The 26,147-nt window shown below is 40.1% G+C and overlaps 1 protein-coding gene across 5 annotated transcripts in view; it reads left to right on the forward strand.

Moving 5' to 3' along the window:
* cdk14 (cyclin dependent kinase 14) overlaps nucleotides 1-26,147 on the forward strand; it is a 520,407-nt gene that overhangs the window by 398,892 nt on the left and 95,368 nt on the right. For all 5 annotated transcript variants that reach the window (XM_078417377.1, XM_078417369.1, XM_078417397.1 and 2 more), the window contains one exon: nucleotides 3,036-3,189. In XM_078417377.1, coding sequence (XP_078273503.1) covers nucleotides 3,036-3,151 — 116 coding nt within the window. In that variant the 3' untranslated portion in view covers nucleotides 3,152-3,189. The remainder of the gene's footprint in view (nucleotides 1-3,035; nucleotides 3,190-26,147) is intronic.

The following is a 26,147-nucleotide window of genomic DNA, read 5'->3' on the forward strand; positions in this document are numbered from 1 at the left end:
CTTCTCAGGAGGGATGGCTATGAATTCCCAGCAGTAGATAAACTCATGGGGCCTCATGCATTTTGAATATGTTGCAGTGAGATCTGGGTTAATTTGGACATTACACAGTTACCAGTTCATTATCATAATGTGGATAAATCTAGGATCTGTCAATATATATTGTATTTTTTTTTTCAAAAATATGCCCCATATTATCATACTGGAACAGGCTACCAACTGAGAAATACTTGTTCAATCATTAACAGACACAATTTATGCAGTACACCAGAGGGGAATTAAAATTGGGAAAGAAAATACCTTAAGGGTGGTAATTTTAATATGAGAATTTAATTTGTTATTTTCCATATTAAGAATTTTGCAGTATTAATCCTTTTATCAGTGCTCAGCAGGTTATTTGCACAAGCACAACTGTAAGGTGATATTCATTTCCAGAACGGGTCTATGTGGAGCTCCAAACAGTGACTGATGAAAATCCTTTTGAAGGCCAGACCAAAGATGAAAATCTACATAGTTTTAAATAAAGCCAGTGCTGCATGCCTAGAGAAATGTTTAGATGTCATGAAGAAACATCCTGCTTCCTGCAGATAATTACAGCAAGAAAATACAACGTGACAATATTTAACTATACATATGCCAAATTATTTCTGCATTCAATTATTATAACTCTTTCACTGGGAAAGATACAGTATACCACATGTGATTTCAACCACTTCCCTCTCATTTAGTATCCTTCTTCTTCTTGCGTTTGAGGCAGTAGAAGTTATGAAGCTGCTTCTGCTTCTGCTGTCTCTGTTTGTTGTCGTTCGCCTGACTGAGGTCAGTTGACAGGGCTCACCACGGGGAGGTCGACAACGTGAGCCCCTTTAGTATCCTGATCCTTTCTTTATATATAAACGTATTTTAGTGGGAGTCATAGTATAATTCACTATGCAGCACACGGGTAATTAACTGTGACGTGCTGGCATTAACTGCAATGGTCCTTCTCATGTTACAATGTCCAACTGATGTACACCTCGTACATACGAACAAGCATTTGGGAGACCTGCAGGAAGGATTTGCAGACTGCTGTGGGGCCGCAGGCATCTTTTGCTGTGTGTAAACTTAGTTTGTGGCAATATCGGACGAGTTGAGTTTAACGTCCCTGGTTAAACCACACAGTGCCTTTGTTGGCCTGTGTCTTTTATTTCAATATATTGCCAGGGAGCCGTTTTTCTGATATGCAAAACATTCAGATTACAAGCAGTTCTCAGGAAAGGGTTCCTGTTGTAATCTGCGGAAGACCTGTATACTCAGGAATAGTTATCTTTAAGGAGATGCAGGAACTGCTGATGCTAATTCATACAACAAAACAGACACAGTGTGCCGGGGTAACTCAGCAGGCCAGGCAGCATCTCTGGAGAACATTGATAGGTGACAATTCAAGTTGGGATCTTTCTTCAGACTGATTGTGGTGGGGGGGAGGGGGAGAAGAAAGCTGGAAGAAAGGTTGGGGCAGGCAATGTCTGGTGGATACAGGTGAGGTGAGATTTTCGAGGCAGATGGTTTGGACAAAGGGCAGAGATGAAAGGACAAAAAGTGTGAAATGAGGATAGAAGGGGTGAGAATTGCGAAGCCAGAGGGAGGAATATAGGTGGGAGGGGAGGGGGGAAAGGGAGAAATCTGTGCGATCCAGGTGGGATGCAGGAAGTGGGGGGGAGGAAAAAGAAACTTTTATGGGTATATTTGTAGATTAGTTACTTAAAATTGGAGCATTCAATATTCATACGTAAGGTTGAATGCTACCCATGCGGAATATGAGGTGCTGTTCCTCCAATTTGCCAATTTGCATCACTCTAACAATGGAGGAGGCCCAGGACAGAAAGGTCAAGATGGGAATAGGAAGGAAAGGCAAAATGGTTTGCAAGCAAGAGATCCATCAGGCCTTGGTGGAATGAGTGCAAGCGTTCAGCGAAACGGTCACCTAGTCTACGCTCGTTATCAGCGATGATACCACATAGGAGGCCACGTCAAGGCCATATCAAGAACACCAAATGCAGTGGTTGGGGCTGGAGGAGGTACGTGTGAATCACTGTCTCATCTGGGAGAAATGCTGGGGATCCCGGATGGATGTGAGGGAAGAGATCTCCTGCAGCTGCAGAGAAAAGTACGTGGGGAGGGAGTGGTTTGGGTGGAAAGGGATGAGTGAAACAAGGGGGTGTGGAGGGAGCCTTCTACATTTAAACTGAAATATAACCGTCTGTTCCCCTGGCAATTCGACTTTTTACTTGACGTCAATTGTGATTAAACTTAGAAGGGCTGACTCCTGTGGCCTAAATAAGAAATATGAATGGTAATTTTCTCCTGCTACTTCTATTATGGGATTTCTTTGTCTCTACTTTGAATCCTGTTTGAAGTAGACTGACTGAAATCAACAACTCCTAGTGTGAAAGTTCACAGGCGTGGACTATCGTGTTGTTCTACACCAAAGGATCTGCCTATTATGATGTGTAATATTTTTTTTCTCAAATGGTAGAAACATCCTATCTTGTTCGGCATGGACATTGTAGGCTGAAGACCTGTTCCTATGCTGCACTGTTCTATGTTCTAAGAAGGGTGCAAAGTCATATTTTGAATATTGTGAAAATGAGCAAATCTTGCAAAAGGGAGTGCTTCTGTGGTTTATTACAATACAAAAATCAGAATGGTGTCAATCTGAAAGGTGGGTTTCATAGTAATGGATGCGATAAATATTCTAATATAAAGATTTTGTAAACATTCTTGGTTCTGGTAGAGCCAAGCATCGTTGTGACATTGCCTATGAGCAACAAAGTGATGTAAATGCACTTCCCGTGAAATATGATTCTAACTAAAACAAGCAATTATTTGTGACCCGAGGGATCTTCATTCGGCTGAACTTAGGAGTGGTGAAAACTTCATAGGATAAACTGAATTTATTAGTGACTGATTCTGCTATGAATTGTGAAAGTGAATCACCTTTATGTTCAGAAATGGCAATGGATGTTGCAATTTTGACTCTGTGTTTCTCCTCACCCTAGTGTCTTCTGTTTTCGCCGTGCCCACTGTGAAACTACAGGCCGAAGTGGATGATAGTTTAAGGGTTTTTGGAAGAAGCAACAGTCATGGAAAAGGCTTTCTGAACCATAAGCATTGAGGCGTTCTGAACCCTGGTACCAATGTACCAACGCAAAGGTAATAAAATAAAAGGACTGATTCTTTAAGAGGAGTATTTCTATACAAACAAAAAATTACTTTGGCGTGGTGTATTTAATTTTTAAGGATGACAATATATATAACGTGGAAATAATTTTTTTCCACCTAAAATCAATCTCATTATGAGAGGCTATTAAAATTAAAAGTTTTGAATGAAGTACAAATTTCCATAGTGTAAGTCACAAATGCCATTCTTCAGATTGTTAAAAGTACAAATGAAAACTACAAATTGCTACTCCTATCCTAGACTGGTCAATGCCTTCCACTCTCCTTCCTCTATTGTATTCCTTCTCCCATCCACTTCCTCTGAACCATCCTCGCTCCCCCTTCTTCCTTCATTCTCCCATTTCCTTCCTCTGCCCTCTGCCTCAGATCCTACCTGTTTTTGTTTTTTTCTCCTTCCATTCCGTTGCTTTTCCTCCTCCAATTCCCCACCCCACGGAAGGTAACTGACCAACATAGTGCAAAAATGTGGGGAGATATGCACAAGGTTGCAGCTTTAAAATTCTCTACCTCATTAACATCTTTTGATTGCCTGGTCTTAGATTATTTTTAAGACTAGAATTGATGGACATTTAGACATTGTGGGGATCTAATGGCAAAGTGGACTTGAGGTATACTTAACCAGGTGTGAGCAGGTTTGTGGGGCTGCAGAGCCTAATTCTACAATGTCCTTGCTAAGTTTCCAGGAGTGATACTTTTTGTTCGGGCTGCTTTCACTGTGGGTGAACTATATTGTTGGTTGATATTATATCACTTAGTCCTAAACACGCTGCCCTGACTTTTTTTGTTTGAACCATTAAATCTAGAAGTGAAAATGTACATTTAGCGATAGGCTGAAAGATTTGCAAACTTGCTTTTGTTGAACTACCTGTTGTTCCTCAAAAACGATGTTCCTTTATAAACGGGATACCCTGCCCACCCTTATCCCTCGCCCAGTCAAAGGAGGTTTCCAAAGTATTAAAAACTATTAGAAGCTGAAGAGAACAGGGCTAAATGGAGTCATACTGGCATGCAAAATCTTTTTCCAGAAATGTATCCTTCACAAATGAAAATGTATGCACAGTTGTCCAGAGTTTAGATTGTAGAGTTAGGTGAAGGAAAATTGGTGGGCAATGGAGGAACCTGGGATATATTTTACATAATCATTTTTGGGATGTGGTTATCATGGTCAAGCCAGGATTATTGTACATTCCCAATTACCATCTTGAACCTTACATCCTTTGCTTGCAGTGATGTTGGGGAGAGAGTTCCAGAGGGTGTACACAGTAATCATAAGGAAATGCCAATATATTTCCAAGATATATTGCACAATTTGGAGGGGAACCTGCAGGTGGTAATGTCCCAATGCACCTGAGAGGAAGCATCACAGCTTGGTTAGGGGACACCTCCTGCAGAAAAATGAAATTGCAGCAAATTGTGGATGTTACCCAGACCATCACACAAACCAACTTCCCTCCCATTGACTCCATTTACACTTCACGCTGCCTCGGTAAGGCCAGCAGCATAATCAAGGACAAGTCACACCCTGGCTACTCCCTCTTCTCCCCTCTCCCATTGGGCAAAAGGTACAGATGTGTGAAAACGCATACCTCCAGATTCAGGGACAGTTTCTTCCCAGCTGTTATCAGGCAACTGAACCATCCTATCGCAACTAGAGAGCAGTCCTGAACTACTATTTACCTCACTGGTGAACCTCGGACTCTCTTTGATCAGACTTTACTAGCCATATCTTGCAGTAACCAATATTCCCTTATCATGTATCTGTACATTGTGAATGGCTCGATTGTACTCGTGCGTTGTCTTTCAGCTGACTGGTTAGCACGCAACAAAAACATTTCACTGTAACTCGGAACACGTGCCAATAAACTAAAGTAAACTGAAACTAAGCCTGCTGTCCTTGTCCTTGGGGAACCAGCAGAAGTTACAGATTTTGTTGGAGCTGGGTGAATAACTGGGTGCGTGATGCAAAAGTGATGAAGGGAAGTAAATATTTAGTGTGCGCTTATCAGGCACTGTTCCTTTACCTACGAAGGACACAAAATATCTGGACCACAACTTTAGCAACAAATTACACCGACAAAGGAACTTCACTGCTCTTCAACTGCACATCACTTCATCATATCAAAGAAATTCCTTCTGTTCCACCCATTGCACTCCGTCAACATGGGTGGTATCTATATCAACCCGTTTCACTCTTTCTTATTTCTGATGAAGGATCCCGGACCTGACCCAATTATTTCTATCTCCACAGATGCTTCCTGACCTGCTGAGTTCTTCCAGCATTTTGTGCTTTTATTATGGCTAAAGGCGCAGCTAGTTTTGAAATATGGTCACTTGGACCACAGGTGGGATGTTGTCTGGGCCCATAGCCTTTGCTATATTTCCTGCTCTCAGCCATTTCTTGACACTTATGTGGAGTGCTTTGACTTGGCTGAAGACTGGTGTCTGCGATGTTGGGGATCTTGACGGATCACTTATTTGGCACTTGTGGCTGAACATGATTGCAAATGTTTTGGCTTGGTTCCCTTGGCATAGATTGTAGCTAATTGTTTCAAAATTAATTAAAATGGAAAGAATTGCAATTATTGGGACATATTAATTTGATTTCCAGTTCAAAGTGGAATGAAAATTCTATTTTCTTTGACTTTGATCAAGCCTACCTACAAGCGTGTCCCTCCCACAATGAACACTTGCCAATTCTTTTCCATAGAAGTCTGTTTGTTCTTCACCTTGATCTGAACACGAACACCAGTGAATCAACTGGTATCAATGCTAGAAATCACCTGAGTCTGACCACAAAATTTTAATTAATTTTCATCAAAGGTTTTTGGCAATGGATGGTGAGACATTTGGCCTTATTCCAGAGCTGTCATTGCTTACATTAGTTTTTTGTTTCGATAGAAAGAAAAACACCATATTAAAAATATGATGGAATACCTTTGGGGGTGAAAAGGCCTTTTTTTTTTGTTTCAATTATTTGACACTGGAATAGTTATTCGTGACTGGAAAAAAGGAAATGAGCATCTATGAATTGGATGCCATGAAGCATAAACAAAATGAACTTTTTGTAAATTTATTAGTTCATCAATGAAACAAATCTTGATGCATGCCATAAATATAATCACAATCACGTTTTTGTATTGTTACAAAGTTAAAGTATAAATGAGATTACTATTTCTCCATCAAATAGTTATTTTTGAGTGCTGTGGATGTGACTTTTAATATTAATGGGTTTTTTTTTGCATATGCTCGTGTTAGACATAAACTAGTTTCTTCCTTTTAACATGTTACCATTTGATAAGTGGAATTCACTGCCTCAGAAGGCAGTGGAGGCCAATTCTCTGAATGCATTCAAGAGAGAGCTAGATAGAGCTCTTAAGGATAGCAGGGTCAGGGGGCATGGGGAGAAGGCAGGAACGGGGTACTGATTGAGAATGATCAGCCATGATCACATGGAATGGTGGTGCTGGTTCGAAGGGCCGAATGGCCTACTGCACCTATTGTCTATTGTCTATAAATAGTTTTGAGTTTTTTGCAATATTGCTCATCAGTTTGCAATAACTGCATAACTCTGAACCTTGTGAAGATTTTTTACATGCAATTCTTCCAATTTGACTGTTTGCTTAATCTCTAGTTGTCAGTTGGTCAAGTGTTGCGTTCTGAACTGTACCATTTATGCATTGGTCTTGTTCCATTTACCTTTGCTTTCAACCATCTTTAAATCCTGTGGATTATGACAGGCAGTATCTTTGGAGAGAAATTGTCTGGCAACGTTTCAGATTGGGACCATTCTTCAGACTGATGGAGAAGAGGAGATATAGCTGGCAGTTAGCTGGTACTCCATCAGTCTGAAGAAGGGTCCAGACTCATAACATCATCTGTCCATTTCCCTCCACAAATGCTGCCAGACCCATTGAGTTCCTCCAGAGGTTTGTTTTTGCTCAAGATTCCAATGTCTACAATCTCTTGTAATTCCATTCTCTCTGTATCCCTTTCCACATTTACTCTGCGACTTGCTGAGTGGTGCTAGCATTTTCTGTTTTATTTATTCTTTTGACAAGTGTCAGGGCTGCATATTTTAACAAAAAGGAAACCCTAGTGCCAACTTTGGTCAGGAGACTAATGGGATCAATGCATTGAAGATCCAGGTGTTAAAAAAAAATCACAGATGTCATGCTTTAGAGGACCAGATTATTTACCAACCTCCTGAGCCCCTGTATCGTGGTGTTAATGCTCTCTCATTATAAAGTGTCATTGACCCTAGTGTCTACATGGTACAAATATTACCTTCATTCAAGTCCCGCTTGAAACTTTCCTTTTAACCTGTTGAATGTGCGGGTGTAAACATCGCCATCATAATTTTTAATTTTTAATTTTTAATTTATTTGAGCTTATACCACCTCATTGTGTACAAAATCATGAGAAGAATAGATCGGGTAGATGCACAGAGTCTCTTGCCCAGAGTAGGGGAATCGAGGACCAGAGGACATAGGTTCAAGGTGAAGGGGAAAAGATTTAATAAGAATCTGAGGGGTAACTTTTTCACACAAAGGGTGGTGGGTGAATGGAACAAGCTGCCAGAGGAGGTAGTTGAGGCTGGGACTATCCCATCGTTTAAGAGACAGTTAAACAGGTACATGGGTAGGACAGGTTTGGAGGGATATGGACCAAGCACAGGCAAGTGGGATGAGTGTAGTTGGGACATTGTTGGCCGGTATGGGCATGTTGGGCCGAAGGGCCTGTTTCCACACTGTATCACTCTATGACTATGACTCTATGTTAAGCATATAGCTACTTTTTACACAACGTATTTTGTTTGTAGTCAAATCATAAGGATTTTTTGTTGCTATGGTAGTTTGAAAACTATTTGCAATAATTTTGAAATGATTTTACCTTAATTTTGGAAGTGGGCATTTCTGGGCATTTTGAAATTGAAATGGCCCACTTCCAAAATTAAGGTAAAATACTTGATAATACCACAGTCACCAAACCAACTTACCACAAAAAGATTTCATATGCGTTTCTCTGCAGTGAAAGTTATTGCAATCTTCAAAGATGATGATTGCAACATGCAGCTCTGCATTAAATGTGATGCCTTGAAAGAAAATGCTGTGCGTTGCTATAAAAAATCTTATCAGATACTTGTGCGGATATATTTTAAAGTATTTAAGTTTTTTTGCCCAAAATTATTGAGCTCAGAAATACAATCAAAGTTTATGTTTTTAAACTAATGGTATTATCAAGTTGGTTTTTTTGCTCCTCTAATGATCTCTGTCATTGAAGCTCTAACAGATTTTCAATCCAAAGTTATCGCCATACATTTCCAAATACTCTTCCATGTCATTCTGGTCTATTTCATCAAACCCAGCCTCATTTGCCAACTTGCCGTTATCTTCTCAGAGATATTTCTGATATCTGATAAATGCACAGGAGCTATGTACACACATCCCTTATGTGGACAACGTGTGAGTGGATTATCTTCCAAAAGAGCCCTGTTTTGTCCTGTTAAGAACATGTTTAGATGAGTAGCTTGTCTCTTCACTTCCTCACACAGGCGAATGTTATGCTGCCTCACAGATTTGTTGAAATTGATCTTGAAAATATCGGCACTTTTAAAGGTTCAACACCAGCCTTATATTTTTTCAAGTCTTGCCAGAAAGGCCCTTGCTGTTTCCTCAATAACCATTAACCTCACGGATTCATGCCTTTGATTCTGATCTTCCAACCACATCCTTAATCTGTTTTTTTCATTCTCTCCATTCTAACACCTCAGTCCATTATAACAAATTGTGCACTTACAGGAATAAGTTTTTATTCTTACCTTTACCCTATTTGTTTGCACTGTTGATACTTCAAGATTTAACTATCCAAAATAATGCTAATCTTTTTCACTTCCATTGATTGCATCCAGCTTAGTATTAATGATTATGACATGATGCTATCACAGAGGAGGTGCAGTTCTCAAAATTAATGGGGTATTTTGAAGCAATTCCGAAGTGTGCGCAGAAGAATGATAAATCAATCAAAATTCTTCTACAATTTCAAAGAAGATAAAATTGTGTGGGAGAAATTCCAAGCTGCATTATCATTGATGATTAGCAATTTTCAACTGTAATAGTAATAGAATCCTTGTAAATTGAGGACTCATACCATATAGCTACAGTGGTGTAAGGGACAAATTTGTAACGTGAGCAATACCTTTATTTATTTAATGTACTATTTGGTAATGTACCAAAGACATACATTTGTGAATTGCAAAATGTACTGAGGGGTAAATGGCTCCAAAAAAGTTTCTATGATAGGGAGGTATTCGGGGAGTAAGGAAATGAACATACGGGAATGATTTTGAAATTGAAGCGTTCTTCGACAGGAAATCAATCTAAGCCATTGAACAGAAGAACGATGGGCGAGTAGAGACTTTTCTGCAGAAGGCTGAGCCACATCATCGTGGAAGTTAATGAATTTGCACAAATTGAATTTGAAAAGTAGATAACATCATGAGAAAGTGGAAAATTCTCAGAGTATGTGCAGCTGGAAATCATCTCTGGTTTCAGAAACCACACGATATACAATAATGCTGGTAAATGAAGTTAAAATTACAGCATTTAGGTTTAGATTAAGTTTTAAATGACTTGGAAATTATGAAAGGATTTAAAGGTTTTAGAGGCTTTGGTGGATTTATGCAAAATTCCCGCCAAATCTTAAAACGTGAGCACTGGATCATAAGGATATCCCACTGTGTTTGTGTTCAAGGGGAGGGATTAGAACTGGTTTCAACCAGAGAGATTTATAATTGAATTTATTTAAACATGGAACCATGCAAGTTCAGAACAGGATGTGGCTATCTCTTTGGAAAATGATAAACTTTAGGGGACAAATTTCATTTCTCATCAATCGATGGTTTAGTCTATTTTGTTCTTGAAGCATCACTGTATTGAATATACTGAAATATACTGAAGGAGCACAACAATCAATTATTTTAAGATACCTTCATATATTGCCACTCAATTTCCTACTCTCATACTTCATGTGGTCCACTTTTAATTATTGTACAACCTCCAATGTATAATTGACAACCTCCATTGTATTGAAGCAGATCCTAAAAGCTAAATAATTCTCACTTAAGTAATTACTTTGTGCTTCGAGTTGCGGTTTATTATGATCAGTATATTCGTCGTTCTGAGAGGATATTCGACACATGACTGAATTAGACCAAGATTGGCTTGCATCAATTACAAGAAGACTTTTCCCTAATCAGCAATCATGATCAACAAACCATTTGGTTTCTGATCTGTTTTGATTTGACTTTGTGTGAATTGTAGATGAAGGCAGCTCCCCAGTAAGTTAAATAAGGCATAAAGCAAGTAAAGTAACAAGAAACCCAACCTATCATTACCAATTGATGTGATCATAACGGGATAGGTTAACAAAAGATTATATCTACCCTGGTTCATTTGATAACAGTTTCACCTTTGTGCAATGGTTATGGTTTAAACTTCATTTAAACTCACCATGGAAATTCAGGCTGACTCCCCACTGCAGTACCGATAACATATAACACCAGAGTTCCTCCGTTACAACATTTAAAAAGAAAATAATAAATACAAGCAAGTCTAAGCCATTAAGTCCTTTGTGCCTCCTTTACCTTTAAGCAAGAACATGGCAGATCTTTTACTTCAGCACCTCTGTCTTGTCCCAACCCCACATTGCCTAATTCACCGAACCCCCAAATATCTATTAATCTCTCTATTAATACACTCAGTATACTCAGCAACAGATTCTCTGTACCCTTCTTGGGTAAAGAATGTAAGGATTTACTGCCTCTGGGTAAAGTAAACTCTCCCTATCTCAGGGCTTGTTGGCTGATCATTTATGTAAGACGTCACAAAATGCTGGAGTAACACAGTCACTCCAGGACCAGACATGCCAGCCAGAGGAAAGGTCATCCTTGCAACTGGCCCGCCAACGCTGCGAAGAATTTTGCGTGCTTCAGTAAGATTTCCTCTCATTCTAAAGTCTAGAGAGTAAAGGTACAGCCTCTTTAAATGCCCTTCATAAAACAATTCCCCCCCACCCCCCAGAAATCTGTCCAGTGAACCTTCATTGCAGTCCTTGCATTTTTGAATACAAGGACACCCTGGTCCCTCTGAACACCAACATCTTTCAGCTTCTCACCATTTAAAACATTCTCCGCTTTTCTAGGGGTCGGGGGAGCGTGAGCGGTTTGACCAAATTTGACGATTTTGTATTCCAAAATTAATTGACTATAAAATTTCGACCAAAAATCTAACCTTCCAATAGATTTGTAATGACATGCAGCGTTACATCAGCCAGTTCTATGTATGCAGGTCAGCATATAGGCAATTTAGTCATTTCCCTAAACTGTAAGGATATAGAAAATAGAAACATAGAAAATTGGTGCAGGAGGAGGCCATTTGGCCCTTCGAGCCAGCACCGAGCCAGTTATTTTTTTTTAACATTTCACTTCCAGCACCAGGTTTAGCTGCTGAATTTTAAGGAACAGAAAATCGAAGTTGAAAAAGGAATCTGGTATGCTGACCTCCTGAGAGGATAGTTTTTAAAAAAACAAAACTCCATGCCCAGTGCAAGCTGCATACAATTTACAGTGCCCTCCAAAATGTTTGGGATAAACACCCATTATTTGTTTATTTGTGCCTGTACTCCACAATTTGAGATTTGAAAGAGAAAAAATCACAAGTGGTTAAAGTGCATATTGTCAGATTTTATTAAAGCGTATTTTTATACATTTTGGTTTCACCATGTAGAAATTGCAGCAGTTTTTATACATTGTCCCCCCATTTCAAGGCACCATAATGTTTGGGACACATGGCTACACATGTGTTTCTAATTGCTCACTTAAATGCCTCCTGAATGCAGGTATAAGAGAGCTCTCAGCACCCAGTCTTTCCATCACCTTTGGAGACTTTTATTGCTGTTTATCAACATGAGGACCAAAGTTGTGTCAAAGAAGCCATGATGAGACTGAGAAACAAGAATAAAACTGTTAGAGACATCAGCCAAACCTTTGGCTTACCAAAATCAACTGTTAGGAACATTATTTAGAAGAAAGCGAGCACTGGTGAGCTTATCAATCGCAAAGGGACTGGCAGGCCAAGGAAGACCTCCACAGCTGATGACAGAAGAATTCTCTCTAAAATAAAGAAAAAATCCCCAAACACCTGTCCGACAGATCAGAAACACTCTTCAGGAGTGGATTTGACAATGACCACTGTCTGCAGAAGACTTCATGAACAGAAATCCAGAGGCTACACTGCAATATGTATACCACTGATTAGCTGCAAACATAGGATGGCCAGGTGACAGTTTGACAAGGAGTACCTAAAAGAGCAACCACAGCTCTGGAAAAAGGTCTTGTGGACAGATGAGACGAAGATTAACTTATATCAGAGTAATGGCAAGAGCAAAGTATGGAGGAGAGAAGGAACTGCCCAAGATCCACAGCATACCACCTCATCTGTGAAACACGGTGGTGGGGGTGTTGTGGCCTGGGTATGTATGGCTGCTGAAGGTACAGGCTCGCTTATCTTCATTGATGATACAACTGCTCATGGTAATGAATTCTGAAGTGGATAGACAAATCCGATCTGCTCAAGTTCAAACAAATGCCTCAAAACTCATTGGCAGGCAGTTCATTCTACAGCAAGACAATGATCCAAAACATACTGCTAAAGCAACAAAGGAGTTTTTCAAAGCTAAAAAATTGTCAATTCTTGAGTGGCCAAGTCAATCACCCGATCTGAACCCAATTGAGCATGCCTTTTATATGCTGAAGAGAAAACTGAAGGGGACTAGCCCCCAAAACAAGCATAAGCTAAAGATGGCTGCAATACAGGCTTGGCAGAACATCACCAGAGAAGACACCCAGCAACTGGCGATGTCCATAAATCACAGACTTCAAGCAGTCATTGCATGCAAAGGATATGCAACAAAATACTAAACATGACTACTTTAATTTACATGACATTGCCGTGTCCCAAACTTTATGGTGCCCTGAAATGGGGAGGGGGGGGGGGGGAGGGGAAACTATGTATAAACACTGCTGTAATTTCTACATGGTGAAACTAAAATGTATAAATAAGGTCTTTATTAAAATCTGACAATGTGCACTTTAACCACGTAATTTTTGTTCTATTACAAATCTCAAATTGCGGAGTACAGAGTAAATAAATTATGGGTCTTTGTCTCAAACATTATGGAGGGCACTGTAATTATGTGCATATTAAGTAGGGTTCAGGCACATTTGTTGTGCTAAATGGATGGTGCTTATAGGATTAATGCCAACTTGGAATTTGAAAACAATACATAACTATTGAAGTATGTTTTCTCAATGCAATTGTTATTGTGGTTTGTTCCCTTTTAAGTGAGTTAAAATGTGAACCAATCATTTTGCAAGGGGTAGCTGCACGTTAGGCTGGCAGCTACGCTGTCCTTACATGCTGAGCCATGGTAAGGGGGTGGCATAGTAAAAGCAGTCTCTCAATGACAGCCCATTGGGAGGGAGAACATGAGAGGGAAATCCAGGGTGGGGTAATCATCTATAAATGGGCCTCCCTTCAACTGATGGAACAGGTCGATTGTGCCCCGCGACTGTAGGCCTCATGTTCAGCATAACCACCAAAGCCACAGATCAATGTGTTTCTGAGCTACATTGAGCACATCACAGACTTCCTTGATCTTTGCAGACGTCTACTAGCACCAGTTTTTAAAATAAAAATTACAAGGCTATATGCACATAAAAGCAACTTTCTGGTGGAAGAAAGAGTGGGGATAGATCGCACAATGCTTTCAAGTTTAGTTGACTACTTTCAGCATGATATCTTATTTAGTTTTAAGTTGTTTACAAAGGCTCCAAGTCGCTACCTTTTGATTCAATTTCTCTTGTTAAGTAATTAACATAAGCCGCTCATAACAATGATGCCACCATATGCCAGAAATAAAAAATTATATTGAAACTTATATTAGAATGAACCGTTATAAGAAGTGCTTGTCCAATTTCCAGATGAGCAGGACTTCCACAGCAACTGGACGCAAATAATTCAAAGAAACCACAATCACCTTTTCGTGAATAATTTACGCATAGAAAAGGTACAGGTTGATCCAATTTCCTGGCATAGACCTGTATTCAAGAATAGAAATTGGTGTTAGTAGCTATTGCATATGAAAGCCCTGCACATTTCTCTGGCCACTTTTTCAATGTCTGCCACCTGCACTAAGACCACCAGACACACATCACCTCAGCATTACAGCCTTCCAGGCTCCCTGGTTCATGCTTCTGTCTCTTACAACCACATTCCTTCTTGTGGCACTTGCTCTTGCAACCACAGGGGATGCAACACCTTTCCCTTTACTTTGTTCTCTGCCTCCTTCCTGGTGAAGCAGTGATTCACTTGCACTTCATCCAATCTATTGCACTGCATTTACTATTCACAACAAGATCTCCACATCAGCCAAAACACATGCAAACTGGCTAACTGCGTTTTGGAGCACCTGCATTCAATCTATAGAGATTGATTCCTGTTGCCTGTCACTTTAATTCTTCAGCTCACTCCCACTCTGATCTCTTTTCTATGGCCTGTACTGTTATATCCCAGCCTCGAGGAACAGCACCGCCTCTTTTGACTGGGTACATTTTCATTTTATGGACTGAATATCAAATTCTACAACTTTAGTTAACTTGCTTTCTCTTTTGTAATGAACTGCCAATCCATTTGAGATGTTGGCTCAGTGTTCCCCTCTCCATTAGAATGACCTGACCAACTGGGCATGTGCCACAACTCTGTATTTTGCATCTTTTATGCCCTTGTTTTATAGTTTTTGTGTCCTTTTGTTCAGGACCGTCTGACTATCCTAATAATGCATCGATTCATTTACAGCCCATCTCCAGGCCAAGCCTGACCTCAGATACTCCCTTTGCACTTTTTATTCTCTCTCCCATGCTCTCTGCAACTTAAAAGTAACTGAATTCATTTCTTACCCCAAAAAAAGACACAAAGTGCGCGACTTACTCAGTAAATGAGGCCCACTAAGTTACTCCAGCAGAGGTCTGGTGTCTTTCTTTATAAACCAGCATGTGCAGTTCCTTGTCCCTCTCTTTCCCAATTCTGCAGAAGAGTCACAAATCTAATATGTTAACTGAGTGTTTTAAGCATTTTCTCTTTGTATTTAATGTCTATACATTAATTCAAGATATTTTTCAAAATATACACCACAAACATAACAAGTATTTATCTATTCTAATGAACAATAATTTCTAATTGTATCTTTAGTCAGATGTGGGGATACTCAAAGATATATAATTTCTTCAATTTCCTTTTATAGCACGCTGCTGCTTAATGCATTAAACAATTACACATTATAATGCTTTTGTGCAGCAGTCTATTGTGCTTTTTATTAATGTACCTTTAACTTTAAGGTAATTCGGTTCATGCCTGATAAATCTTTCAAACAATCCTGGTTAAGATGACTTATTCAGTGAAGTTAAGAACAACAGTGCCTCTGATACATCAGTTGACTTCATGCAGTGGTTATAATATAGAATGACACGTTTCACAGAGCTATTTCTAGAAGTTGCAAGGTTTATCCTGTGAACAGGTAGCATCTTGCTGCTGTCAGTCTTTTTCATTCTCTTGTGTAAATAAAAATCTTTAATGTAACAAAAAGCTGTCAACAATGAAGCACAAAAATAAAGCTGAGGAATTGAAAATGTGCTGCTGAAAAGCCTTTGTGAATATCTCTTTAATAAAAGTAATTAAATGCAATTAATGATGCCAGATGATGGAAATATGTAAAACGCTATCAGTCAACACTTTATTCTTCTTCATCAGTGCATCGGTTGAGCTCCATCTTAATATATTTTTACTTTCTTTGGATAACTATGTTGTTTAACCAATTTGAAAATTTCAACATCAAATTGATCTTAGTATCCATGAGCTGTAGAACTGAATATTCATAGGTTATTTAACAATGGTGCTAATTTGAAATCTGCTTCTGTTGAACATGCTGTGTACCATGCATGTAATACACTTTCAATTGGAATTTAAAAGCAGTCACAATTCTAATTAAGCTTCTGCATTGTCACTGTATCTGAATGGATGTAACATCTTAATTGGGAATATTTCCAATAAAGTATTTTTAGATCTGGTCCATTGCTCTGTACATTGCTTCTGATGTAGAGATTAGAACTGATCACATTAAGTGTGATCTAGCAGAGGTTGTATATACATTTCTGAGAACAAGGCCTAAATTTCTCAGTTCCACGTACATTAATTTTTTTTTTTAAATCTACATTCTGAACCTTATCAAATAATGTTTTCTTGAGTAATGTCCTTCCTACCAATGTGCTCTGCACTGCAGAAACCCAAAAAGGCTGCTTACTACCACTTTCTCACGAGCAATTGGAGATGGGCAAGTAAATGCTAGTTCGGCCTGCGAAGCAGACATCTATTGAATGTCTAAATAAAGAGAAACTGAGGCTTCTGGGTGCCCTTCTGCATGATGTGCAAAAAGCAAGTGTGCAGATATTGCATGTTATTAGGAAAACTAACCAAATTAGCATTCAGTGGTAAGGAAATTGAATTTGAAAGTAGGGGAGATTAGGCTTCAGTTATATGGAGCATTGAGACCATATTGCTCTCCTTATTTAAGGAAGAAAGTTAATATGATCAGAAGCAATTTAGAGACAACAACTAGAATGGATCGATTGTCCACTGAGGAAACGTTGGGCAGGCTAAGCTCATTTCCATGAGAGTTTAGACGTGTGAAAAGACACGATTGGAAAGTAAAAATCAAGAGTGTTTAATTGTCGTATGCACTGGTAATGGAACAATTGTTGCTACAGCTTTACAGGCAAATATCCAATGATCAATAATACAATAAATTATCAGTAAAACCAGATCCTAATTGTGTAAACTGAATAGCGCTGAGGGGTCTTGATAGGAAAGATATTGAGAGGATATTTGAAGTTGGTCAAAAATTTGATAGGCAAAGGGGTGAACAGTCGCTGAGAGTACAACATTGAAATTACAGTCAAATCAGCCAGGAATTTATTAAATGTCAGTGCAGGCTTGAGTGTGCTATTGCCTTGAATGGCTATTGCCTTGTTCATAAAGAAATTGAATTTTCTAGTTTTGCTTTATATTTTCCTATTCCAACTGCATGCAAGGTAAAAAAAAAAACATTGCATGAGAAAATTCCGGAAATGATGGCAACCTGAACTAAATTACAGCAATATGGAAACAAACAGCAAATCAAACAACCTCTGAGGTGAGAGAAACGGTCAATGTTGGTCCATTGACCTTCAACTTTCATTCAATTTCTCTCTGCATTGCAGCTGCACGGCCTTCTGAATGTTTCACATTAGCTATAATTAAATATAAATTACTCTTGCTTTTACCATTTATAAAAATTCATATATTATTATGAATGAATAATATACTTAATTGCTCATGACAAAAACTTGAGAAGCTACCCAGGGGGTTAAAGTTGAGCTATGGTTGTTTCACCATAGTAGAGGCACTCATTTATAAGCACATTATCCAAGCTGACACGAAGTAATCATTGTTAAACTCCGTGCCCAGAAATTTATCCTAGGCCAGTCGTGCTAAAAGTGCTACATAGAGGCGTCAGTGTGTTATACTTTGCCTCTGAAATTCTTTCCAGTGGCTACACTTGAAAGTATTTTGGAGGTGAAGCACAATGTACTGTCATTTCTATATCCATCATTTAGTGCTACTAACGGTGAATTCATAAGTCAGGCTGTCTTTCTGTGCAGATCAATATGAAAGGCCCCATGGGCGTTATTTGAGGAAGAGCGTGTATGTTTTCCCAGTGTCCCAGCCAAAATTCCTTCCCCAACCAGTGCCAACAATAATTGATTAGCTGGTCAGTTATTTTATTTGCTGTTAGTGGGATCATGTTGTTTGAAGATGGGTTGCCCAAATAACATTCACCTTGTTTCAAAAATAATTCAGAGACTAGTAAGAATTGGGTAATTGGATAAACTTTTGGAATTTGGATTTACATGTAATCTTTTTCTGCTTTATTTAGATCTGTATGTGCATTTTGAGCTGTGCAATGGGAGCGGGTAAAATAGATGTGTAATTCTACCAGGGCCCGGAGTGTTTTCTTGTATTATTTATACGAGGATATCATCCAAGGAAGGTTCATTGCAAAGTCCCTGTAGGCACGAAACATCAGCCTTTTGTGTGTTGTTGTGAGAAGTGCCTCAGTGTAAAAGGCTGCTTCAGCTGAAGGGGCTGACAGTCTGCACCGACACATGAATGCACCATGGACTACACACGGAAATGACTGCACTGAGAAAACCCGTCCGTCCTCTTCTCTGAAGGCTGGGCACTTCACTTTCGAAGCTGCTGTCGTGTGATCCCTGCTACCCTATTCTTAAAAGTGAAAATCACTAAAGAGAAGAAGCTGATCTAAGCCAGGAACACAGCTGCTGTGCCGAAACAGGACCTGTACCCATGGTGACGGGGCCGTCTGATGAGCTACTGTCTTCTGCAAAAAATCAAAGTGCTGGAGGAACTCAGTGGGTCAGTCAGCATCTGTGGAGGGAAATGGACAGATGACATTTTTGGGTCAGGACCCTTGTCCAGTTAGGAGAAGAGTCCTGAGACAAAATGCCATCTGTCCATTTCCCTCCACAGATGTTGCCTGACCCATCAGCAGTTTGATTTTTTGCTCAAGATTCCAGCATCTGTAATCTGTTGTGTTTCCACGCTACTGTCTTCTGTTAAATGATAATGGTAGCTATATGGTAAAAGGGACAGAGTTTAAATAAGATGTGCCAGGCAAGTTTGTTTACACAGAGGATGCTGATTGCCGGGAAAGTACTGCCAGGGTGGTTGTGGAGGCAGATACAATAATTGGACATACAAGGAATGATGGTCATAGGGCCTGTTCCTGTGCTGTACTTTTCTCTGGACAGATGGTTAAATATGTGAGAGCTAGTTGGAGCAAATGGAACTTATTTAGTTATTAACTAAATCTTATTTAGTTTAGTTTAGTTTAGAGATACAGCATGGAAATAGGCCCTTCAGCCCACCGAGTCCGCATCGACCAGCGATCCCAGCACATTAACACTATCCTACACACACTAGGGACAATTTACTCTTATACCAGGCCAATTAACCTACAAACCTGTAGGATTTTGGATTGTGGGAGGAAACCAAACATCTCGGAGAAAACCCACATGGTCACGGGGAGAACATACAAACTCTGTACAGACAGCATCTGTAATCGGGATCGAACCTGGGTCTCTGGCGCTGCAAGCGCTGTAAGGCAACAACTCTACCGCTGCGCCACTGTGCCACCCTTAAATCCATATCTTTCTTCGATGAGGTTTAAATGTCATATATACACTTATCTTGAAATAAAAGTATGCCAGTATTTAGACATTGTAATTCTGTTCAAACATGTTCCCCCCTGCCACTTCAGAATTTGACTTGTCTCGAAGTCCTCAAGGGGCTTTCAGCTGACAACTGCAGGCAGCTTATAATTCACATTTTGTAGCCCTGTTTCACTTGGAAAGCAGGAACTGCAGATGCTGGTTTATGAAAAAAGAGACAAAGTGCTGGAGTAACTCAGCGAGTCAGGCAGCATCTATGGAGAACTCGGGGAGGCGACATTTTGGTTGAGATCCTTTGAAATGCTGCCTGACCCACTGTTACTCCAGCACTTTGTGTTTATTTTTTCCCCTTGGAAAGTGGTTGTTCCAGCTAGTTTCTCGATTTGTTGACCCACAAACAGTTTAACGTGTGAAGTAGAAAAAAGGTTTCATTTAATCTAATTTATAATTCCAATAGTTTATAATATATGCACACACACATGGTGTGCCCGCAAGGGGAAGTGCAAGGTACATTATTCTTGGAAATGGAAATAAGTGTGTCCATGGAACTGGCAGGCAGTAGTAAATGTTGCGAACCATTGCAGTAAGCAGAAATAGCTCAAAGCCTTTTACTATGCCAAATCAGTTTTGTTTGGTTTAGAGATACAGCGCAGAAAACGGCTGTTCGCCCCATCAAGTCCACGTCGACCAGCAATCACCCATACACTGGTTCTATCCTGCACACTGGAGACAATTTACAGAAGCCAATTAACCTACAAACCTGCACGTCTTTGAATGTGGGAGGAAACCGTAGATCCTGGAGTAAACCCAGACAGGCACAAAGAGAACGTACAAGCTCCGTAGAGACAGCAGCCGTAGTCAGGATCGAACCCGGGTCTCTGCCGCCGTAACTCTACCGCTGCACTACTGTACTGCCTCTTTGGTGAATTGGATACATTGTACAATCTATTGAGTATACTTTTATTACACATAGTCACAAGAAACTAGGAGAAGGAGCAGGCCACTAAGCCCTCTCAAACAAATTCCACCATCCAACATGCTCATAGCTGATCCATGATGGCCTCAAGTTCTATTTTTTCCCATTTCCCCACAATCTTCAATTCCTCGGCCTTTCAAGTATTTACCAATCTCCACTTTAAAATTAATCTTGGGGACCGAGAACTCCAGAGATTTACTATCCTCTGGACCAGAGGTGTCAAACTCATTTTAGGTCAGGGGCCGGAATGGGCAAAATGCAACTTCATGCGGGCCGGATCAGTTGTGCACATGCACGTGCTTCAACAGCCTTCGTTGCCTTTGTTTTTTCAACCTGCTCTCATGTGTCTCAGTCTCTGCTATAACTACAAAGTGTTTCACTTTACGAATTTTGTTTCTTATGAAGAAGATTGCCTAGCAAGCATTACTTTTATGATTGGTATCTAGGCCCTAGATAGAGTGGACGTGGAAATAATGTTTCCAGTAACAGGAGAGTCCAGGACCAGAGGTCACAGCATCAGAATAAAAGGTCATACATTCAAAATGGAGATGAGGAGGAATGGGTGGTGAATCTGTGGAATTCATTGCTACAGACAGCGGTGGAGGCCAAGACATTGAGTATTTTTGAGGCAGAGATTGATAGGTCTTGATTAGGTTACAGGGAGAAAGAAGACAATAGAATGTGGTTGATAGAGAAAATAGATCAGCCGTGATTGAATGGCAAAGTATACTTGATGGGCTAAATGGCCTAATTCTGTTCCCCTGAATTATAGTCGTCCTACAGTGTTTATGTGTTGCCCACAATGGGCTGGCTGGGTGGTGAACAGCCAAACAGCAGCTACCTGGCATGGTGAAAGATGGTCTGACCATCATCTCACCGAAGGCCCCGCTCCCCATCCTTCTCCTTATGTCTTTCTTCCTTCCCCTCACATCCTCTCCCCTCACCTCTCATATCCTTCTCTACCCTCCCCTTCTCCCTCACCTGCCCGCTCCCTTTCCTCAGCTTATCCCTTCTCTCATCTCCACTTCCTTCCTTCCAACTGCTCCCCCACTCCCCTCCCTTACTTTATCCTCTCTCTTTCCTTACCTCGTCCCTAAATCCCCTCCCTTCCCTCATCCCTAAACACCATTCCTTCTCTCATCTGCTCCCTTCCTCACCCCCTCCCTCCCTACTGCCTTTCTTTACCACCTACTCCCCCACTCCCCTCCCTCGACACCCTCTCTTCCTCATCCCTAAAACCCTCCCTACCCTCATCTGCTCCCCTCCTCTTCCTTTACCACCACCTTCTCCCTTCGCTTCCCTATTCCCGCATAACTACCAGCATGTCTTCACATCCCAACTAACCTTAACCCAAACCCAGAGCCCCCACCCTGGGGAGCAGCTCAGATTTTGGATCGCTGGCTGTGGCCCCATTCACAGTGCGGCGACTTCCCACCAGCCTCTATCCACGCACTCACTGGATCTCAAGTATACGGTGGCGGTCTCTGTGGCGGCAGCCAGGCACTTCCCGGTGTCCTCAATAACGCTGACACTCCCTACCTTCCCCAGCGCCAGCCCCTTCCTGCCCGAGTCAGCGCATGGCCGGATATGGGCGTAGCTTCTACTCACCCCCCAGAGCTGGGGAGTGGGAAGGTGACAAAACATCCCCCGGGCTGGATTGGACGCCTTCGCGGGATGCATCCGGCCCGCTAGCTGGTAATTTGACACCCCTGCTCTGGACCTTCCCATTAAAAGTGGCAAATTACCGATGTATGCTGAAGGAGCTGCATATGTCTTCATTGACTGATATGCCCACACATGCAGAATGTTTACTTGGGGATGTGCAAGGTACCTTATTCTTAGAAATGTGAATAACTGTGTCCATAGAACTGGCAGGCAGTAGTAAATGTTGCAAACCATTTTCAGAAGTCTGATTGTTGTGCAGATTCCAATGTTGAGTCTCATCATAAACAAACTATTACACAGCAATGCAATTGACATCTAAACTACCAAATCATGCTGGTGCACAGAAAAGATAACAAGGCAGTTTGCATCAAAGGCAGCCCATAAAACGATTGAAAAATATTTTTATATTACAGCTATTTGAGGGCGAGAATTTTTAACTCACCAAATTGCTACAATCTGTGGAACATTATTTCATGTGCACACTGTGAAAGTCTGACACTATTCAAATGATGGATCTGCTCCAGAAGTGCTGTGCGGCCAGATACAAAAGCTATCTAGTGGATTGTGCAATCCCTCCTCCATACCCCATAACTACTCCACCCCCTCGCCACCCTCACCTCCACCCCCAGACATTGATGATTCTGAGAGGAATAGCAGACCAAATATCAAAGGAATATAAGAAAATAACTGCAGATGCAGGTACAAATCGATTTATTCACAAAATGCTGGAGTAACTCAGCAGGTCAGGCAGCATCTCGGGAGAGAAGGAATGGGTGACGTTTCGGGTCGAGACCCTTCTTCAGACTGATATCAAATATCAAAGGAATGCAGCCTTTTGTCTGCAACTGTCTTCTTCCTTTTAGTAGAAACAAGGAACTGCAGATGCTGGATTACAAAGAAGGATACAAAGTGCTGGAGTAATTCAGCAGGTCTGGCAGCGTCTCCGGAGAACATGGATCCATGGTTTCCCAGGGATGCTACCTGATCTGTTGGGTTACTCCAGCGCTTTATGTCCTCCTTCCTTTCCGTGTTGAAAATATAGAAATGTTCTCAACTGTGACATTATCTGAACTGTTTTCATAGAAACGATTAGTTTTAAAGTCACTGTTGTTTGAAATGCTTGCCTCTTGAGCAGAAGGATTTAAATGCATTGTTGCTTGTTAGTTGAATATGCTTTCCCCAACTAATGCTATCAGATCTCAGTTGTATCATCTGTTGAATCGCGGGGTTGATGTTACATAAGTAGAATTATATATTCAGGATCCAAATATATTTTAAAACGAATGTACCATCATTATTTTTGATAGGCATAGCATTTTTTTTGAAGAAGCAAGTTGTTAGGTTCTGGCAACTGATGATGCTTCCAATAAATAAGGTTATTCTGACAACTCTGAATAAATTGCATATATTGAACAGACGGTTGGAATAAGTGCAATGACCCACATATGCTGTAACAGAGATAATGAAGCTCATATCAATAGATAATGAAGCTGATAATACAACATCAGAATGTTAGTAAAGAAACTCTGTTGTTCTGAATGTTTACTGTTAGTAATTGAGATCGAGAATTCAATTAACTCATATTTCTGGAATATATGCCACATTATAATTCATTTTTTCATTTTGCAATCTCGACATTTGATGCAAAATGATTTATTTAAAACACTTTGGCTGATGTCCAGTTTGCTTCTGCATTGCCATATGTCCATTTGTTCATCCTAATATCTACATGCCTATGTTTTAGACTAAACTTTCATTCTTCCCACCCATTTAATCTTTTTCTCAACTAAAATTCTGTCACCCACTCAACCAATGATTTTGATCTACTTTTACAATGGTTTTACTTTTGTTCAGCTCATTCCAACATTGCCTGGAAAAATTTACACTAAAATTGATAACCTGAAGCAAATAAACAAGAAAATAAACAAGAAATCTATAAAAAAACAAGGAAAAATGAAAAAAAATCAAAATCAATCATAAAAAATTGTATTGTAATGCTTATAGCTTTTTTTGTGTGTCCTAGCAAAAGCAACCACATGTTTTCAAGTGAAAAAAAAAATGATCATGATCTGCAATTTGTTTTGGTACACCAAAGTTGAATTAATATAATTCACTCTTAAATGTGCACTCAAATCCTTTTTCCTCACCCAAAATTGGGGATATTTGATACAGAGATGAATGACGAATACAGGATTTGACTGGATGTCTCCCCTTTGTCAGCAGGTCAAGAAGGCTAGTTAGCAATAGCTGCCGATTAAAAATACCCGTGGCATTCAAAATGGGATGTGTCATGACTTCGAGGCAGGTGGTGCTCTCTGGAATGGGACTCCCTTACCTCATTTGCAAGTTACAGGATGCAAATTTAGCTAGAGGAAGATAAAACCCAAAGGGGAAAATTATTGTGACAATCAATGGATTTTCAGTAGAATTTGTTTATCTTAAAAGGGGCCCCAAATCCTGCCCATCCCAAATGTGAAAAGCATGTGGGGAGGTGGGAGGTTTTGGATTTGGCTTTAAGGGAAACTGATTCAAATAAAATTTAAAGTAAGGTTTAGTTCAAACTATCATGAATCCTAGGAGCCATAGAAATGACAGCTTGTTTTGTTCACATTGTGTCTGGTTAGAATTCTCATGTAAGTCAGAACTATCGATGTTATGAAGTGAATCGGCTGCAGTAAATATTGTTAGGAGCTCTATAACATCATTTTTCCCCCCCTCCAAATGTTAATTAACAAATGGAAAGGAATGATAAATTACAACAATGCAGATTTTATCTTTTCCACTTGTGTAGTCAATTCTACCCCAAGATCCATCTGTACATTAATGTACTTCGGGGTTTCTTTCATTTACTGCATACTTTCCTCTTGCATTTGACCTCCCAAAGTGCAACACCTCATACCGGTCCAGATTAAACTCCATCGGCCACTTCTCCATCCATACTTTCATAGATCTATATCCTGTAGTATCCTTTGAATATCTTCCTCACTATCCACAACTGTGCCAATTTGTGTCTTCTGCAAACTTACTAACCAGCCTGCTTATATTTTAATCCAAATTATTTATTTATTTCACAAACACCACTTGTGAAATAGATAAATGGTCCCAGCACTGAGGAACGTCACTGATAAAGAGCTCCAGTCAACATTCCTCCAGTTACTACCCTCTGTTTTCTATGGCAAAAACTGTTTTGAATCCAGTCTACCAAGTGTCCATGCATCCCTGTACCTTAATTTTCTGGATCAGCCTATCAAGAGGGAATTTGTTGAATGTTGAATTCCATGTAGTTAACATCCTCTGCCTTTCCATCATCAATCATCTTTGTCACCCCTTTAAAAAATCTCATTCGAATCATGATTATCCTGCATAAAGCCATGCTTACTATTCCCATGCCTATGATTTTCTAGATGTGTGCATATCCAATCCCTCAGAATCTCCCCCAACAGTTTTCCTACCATTCATGTAATGCTGATTGGAGTATAATTTCCTGGTTTGTCCCTTTCCCCTTTTGCAAGCAAAGATACAATGATAGGTACTCTCTAGTCCTCTGGGGTTTTGCCTGTACCTAAATAGGATGTAAAGATCTCTGTCAAACCCTCCAAAATCACCTCTCTTGTCCCTCTCAATAACCTGAGTTATTCCCTTATGTTTGAAGTTGTGGTTTGAGAATAAACGGTGCAAGAGGAGAGAAGGAGTGGAAAGTCTTTGGCTTTTGCTTTAGAGATAGGTGGAAACTTCCTGCATGTAGGTAATTATTTTTTTAAAAATTTATCGTTTTGCTGATAGATTTAAATAGTTCCAACTAGAAAGTTGATGGGGGTTACAAGTACATTTCTATTTCTCAGCATTTGGCATAACTTTGCAAAGGAGATCATAAGCAGATTTTATCTGAAA

This window comes from Rhinoraja longicauda, chromosome 2, assembly GCF_053455715.1.
Source record: "Rhinoraja longicauda isolate Sanriku21f chromosome 2, sRhiLon1.1, whole genome shotgun sequence".
Taxonomy (NCBI): Eukaryota; Metazoa; Chordata; class Chondrichthyes; order Rajiformes; family Arhynchobatidae; genus Rhinoraja; species Rhinoraja longicauda.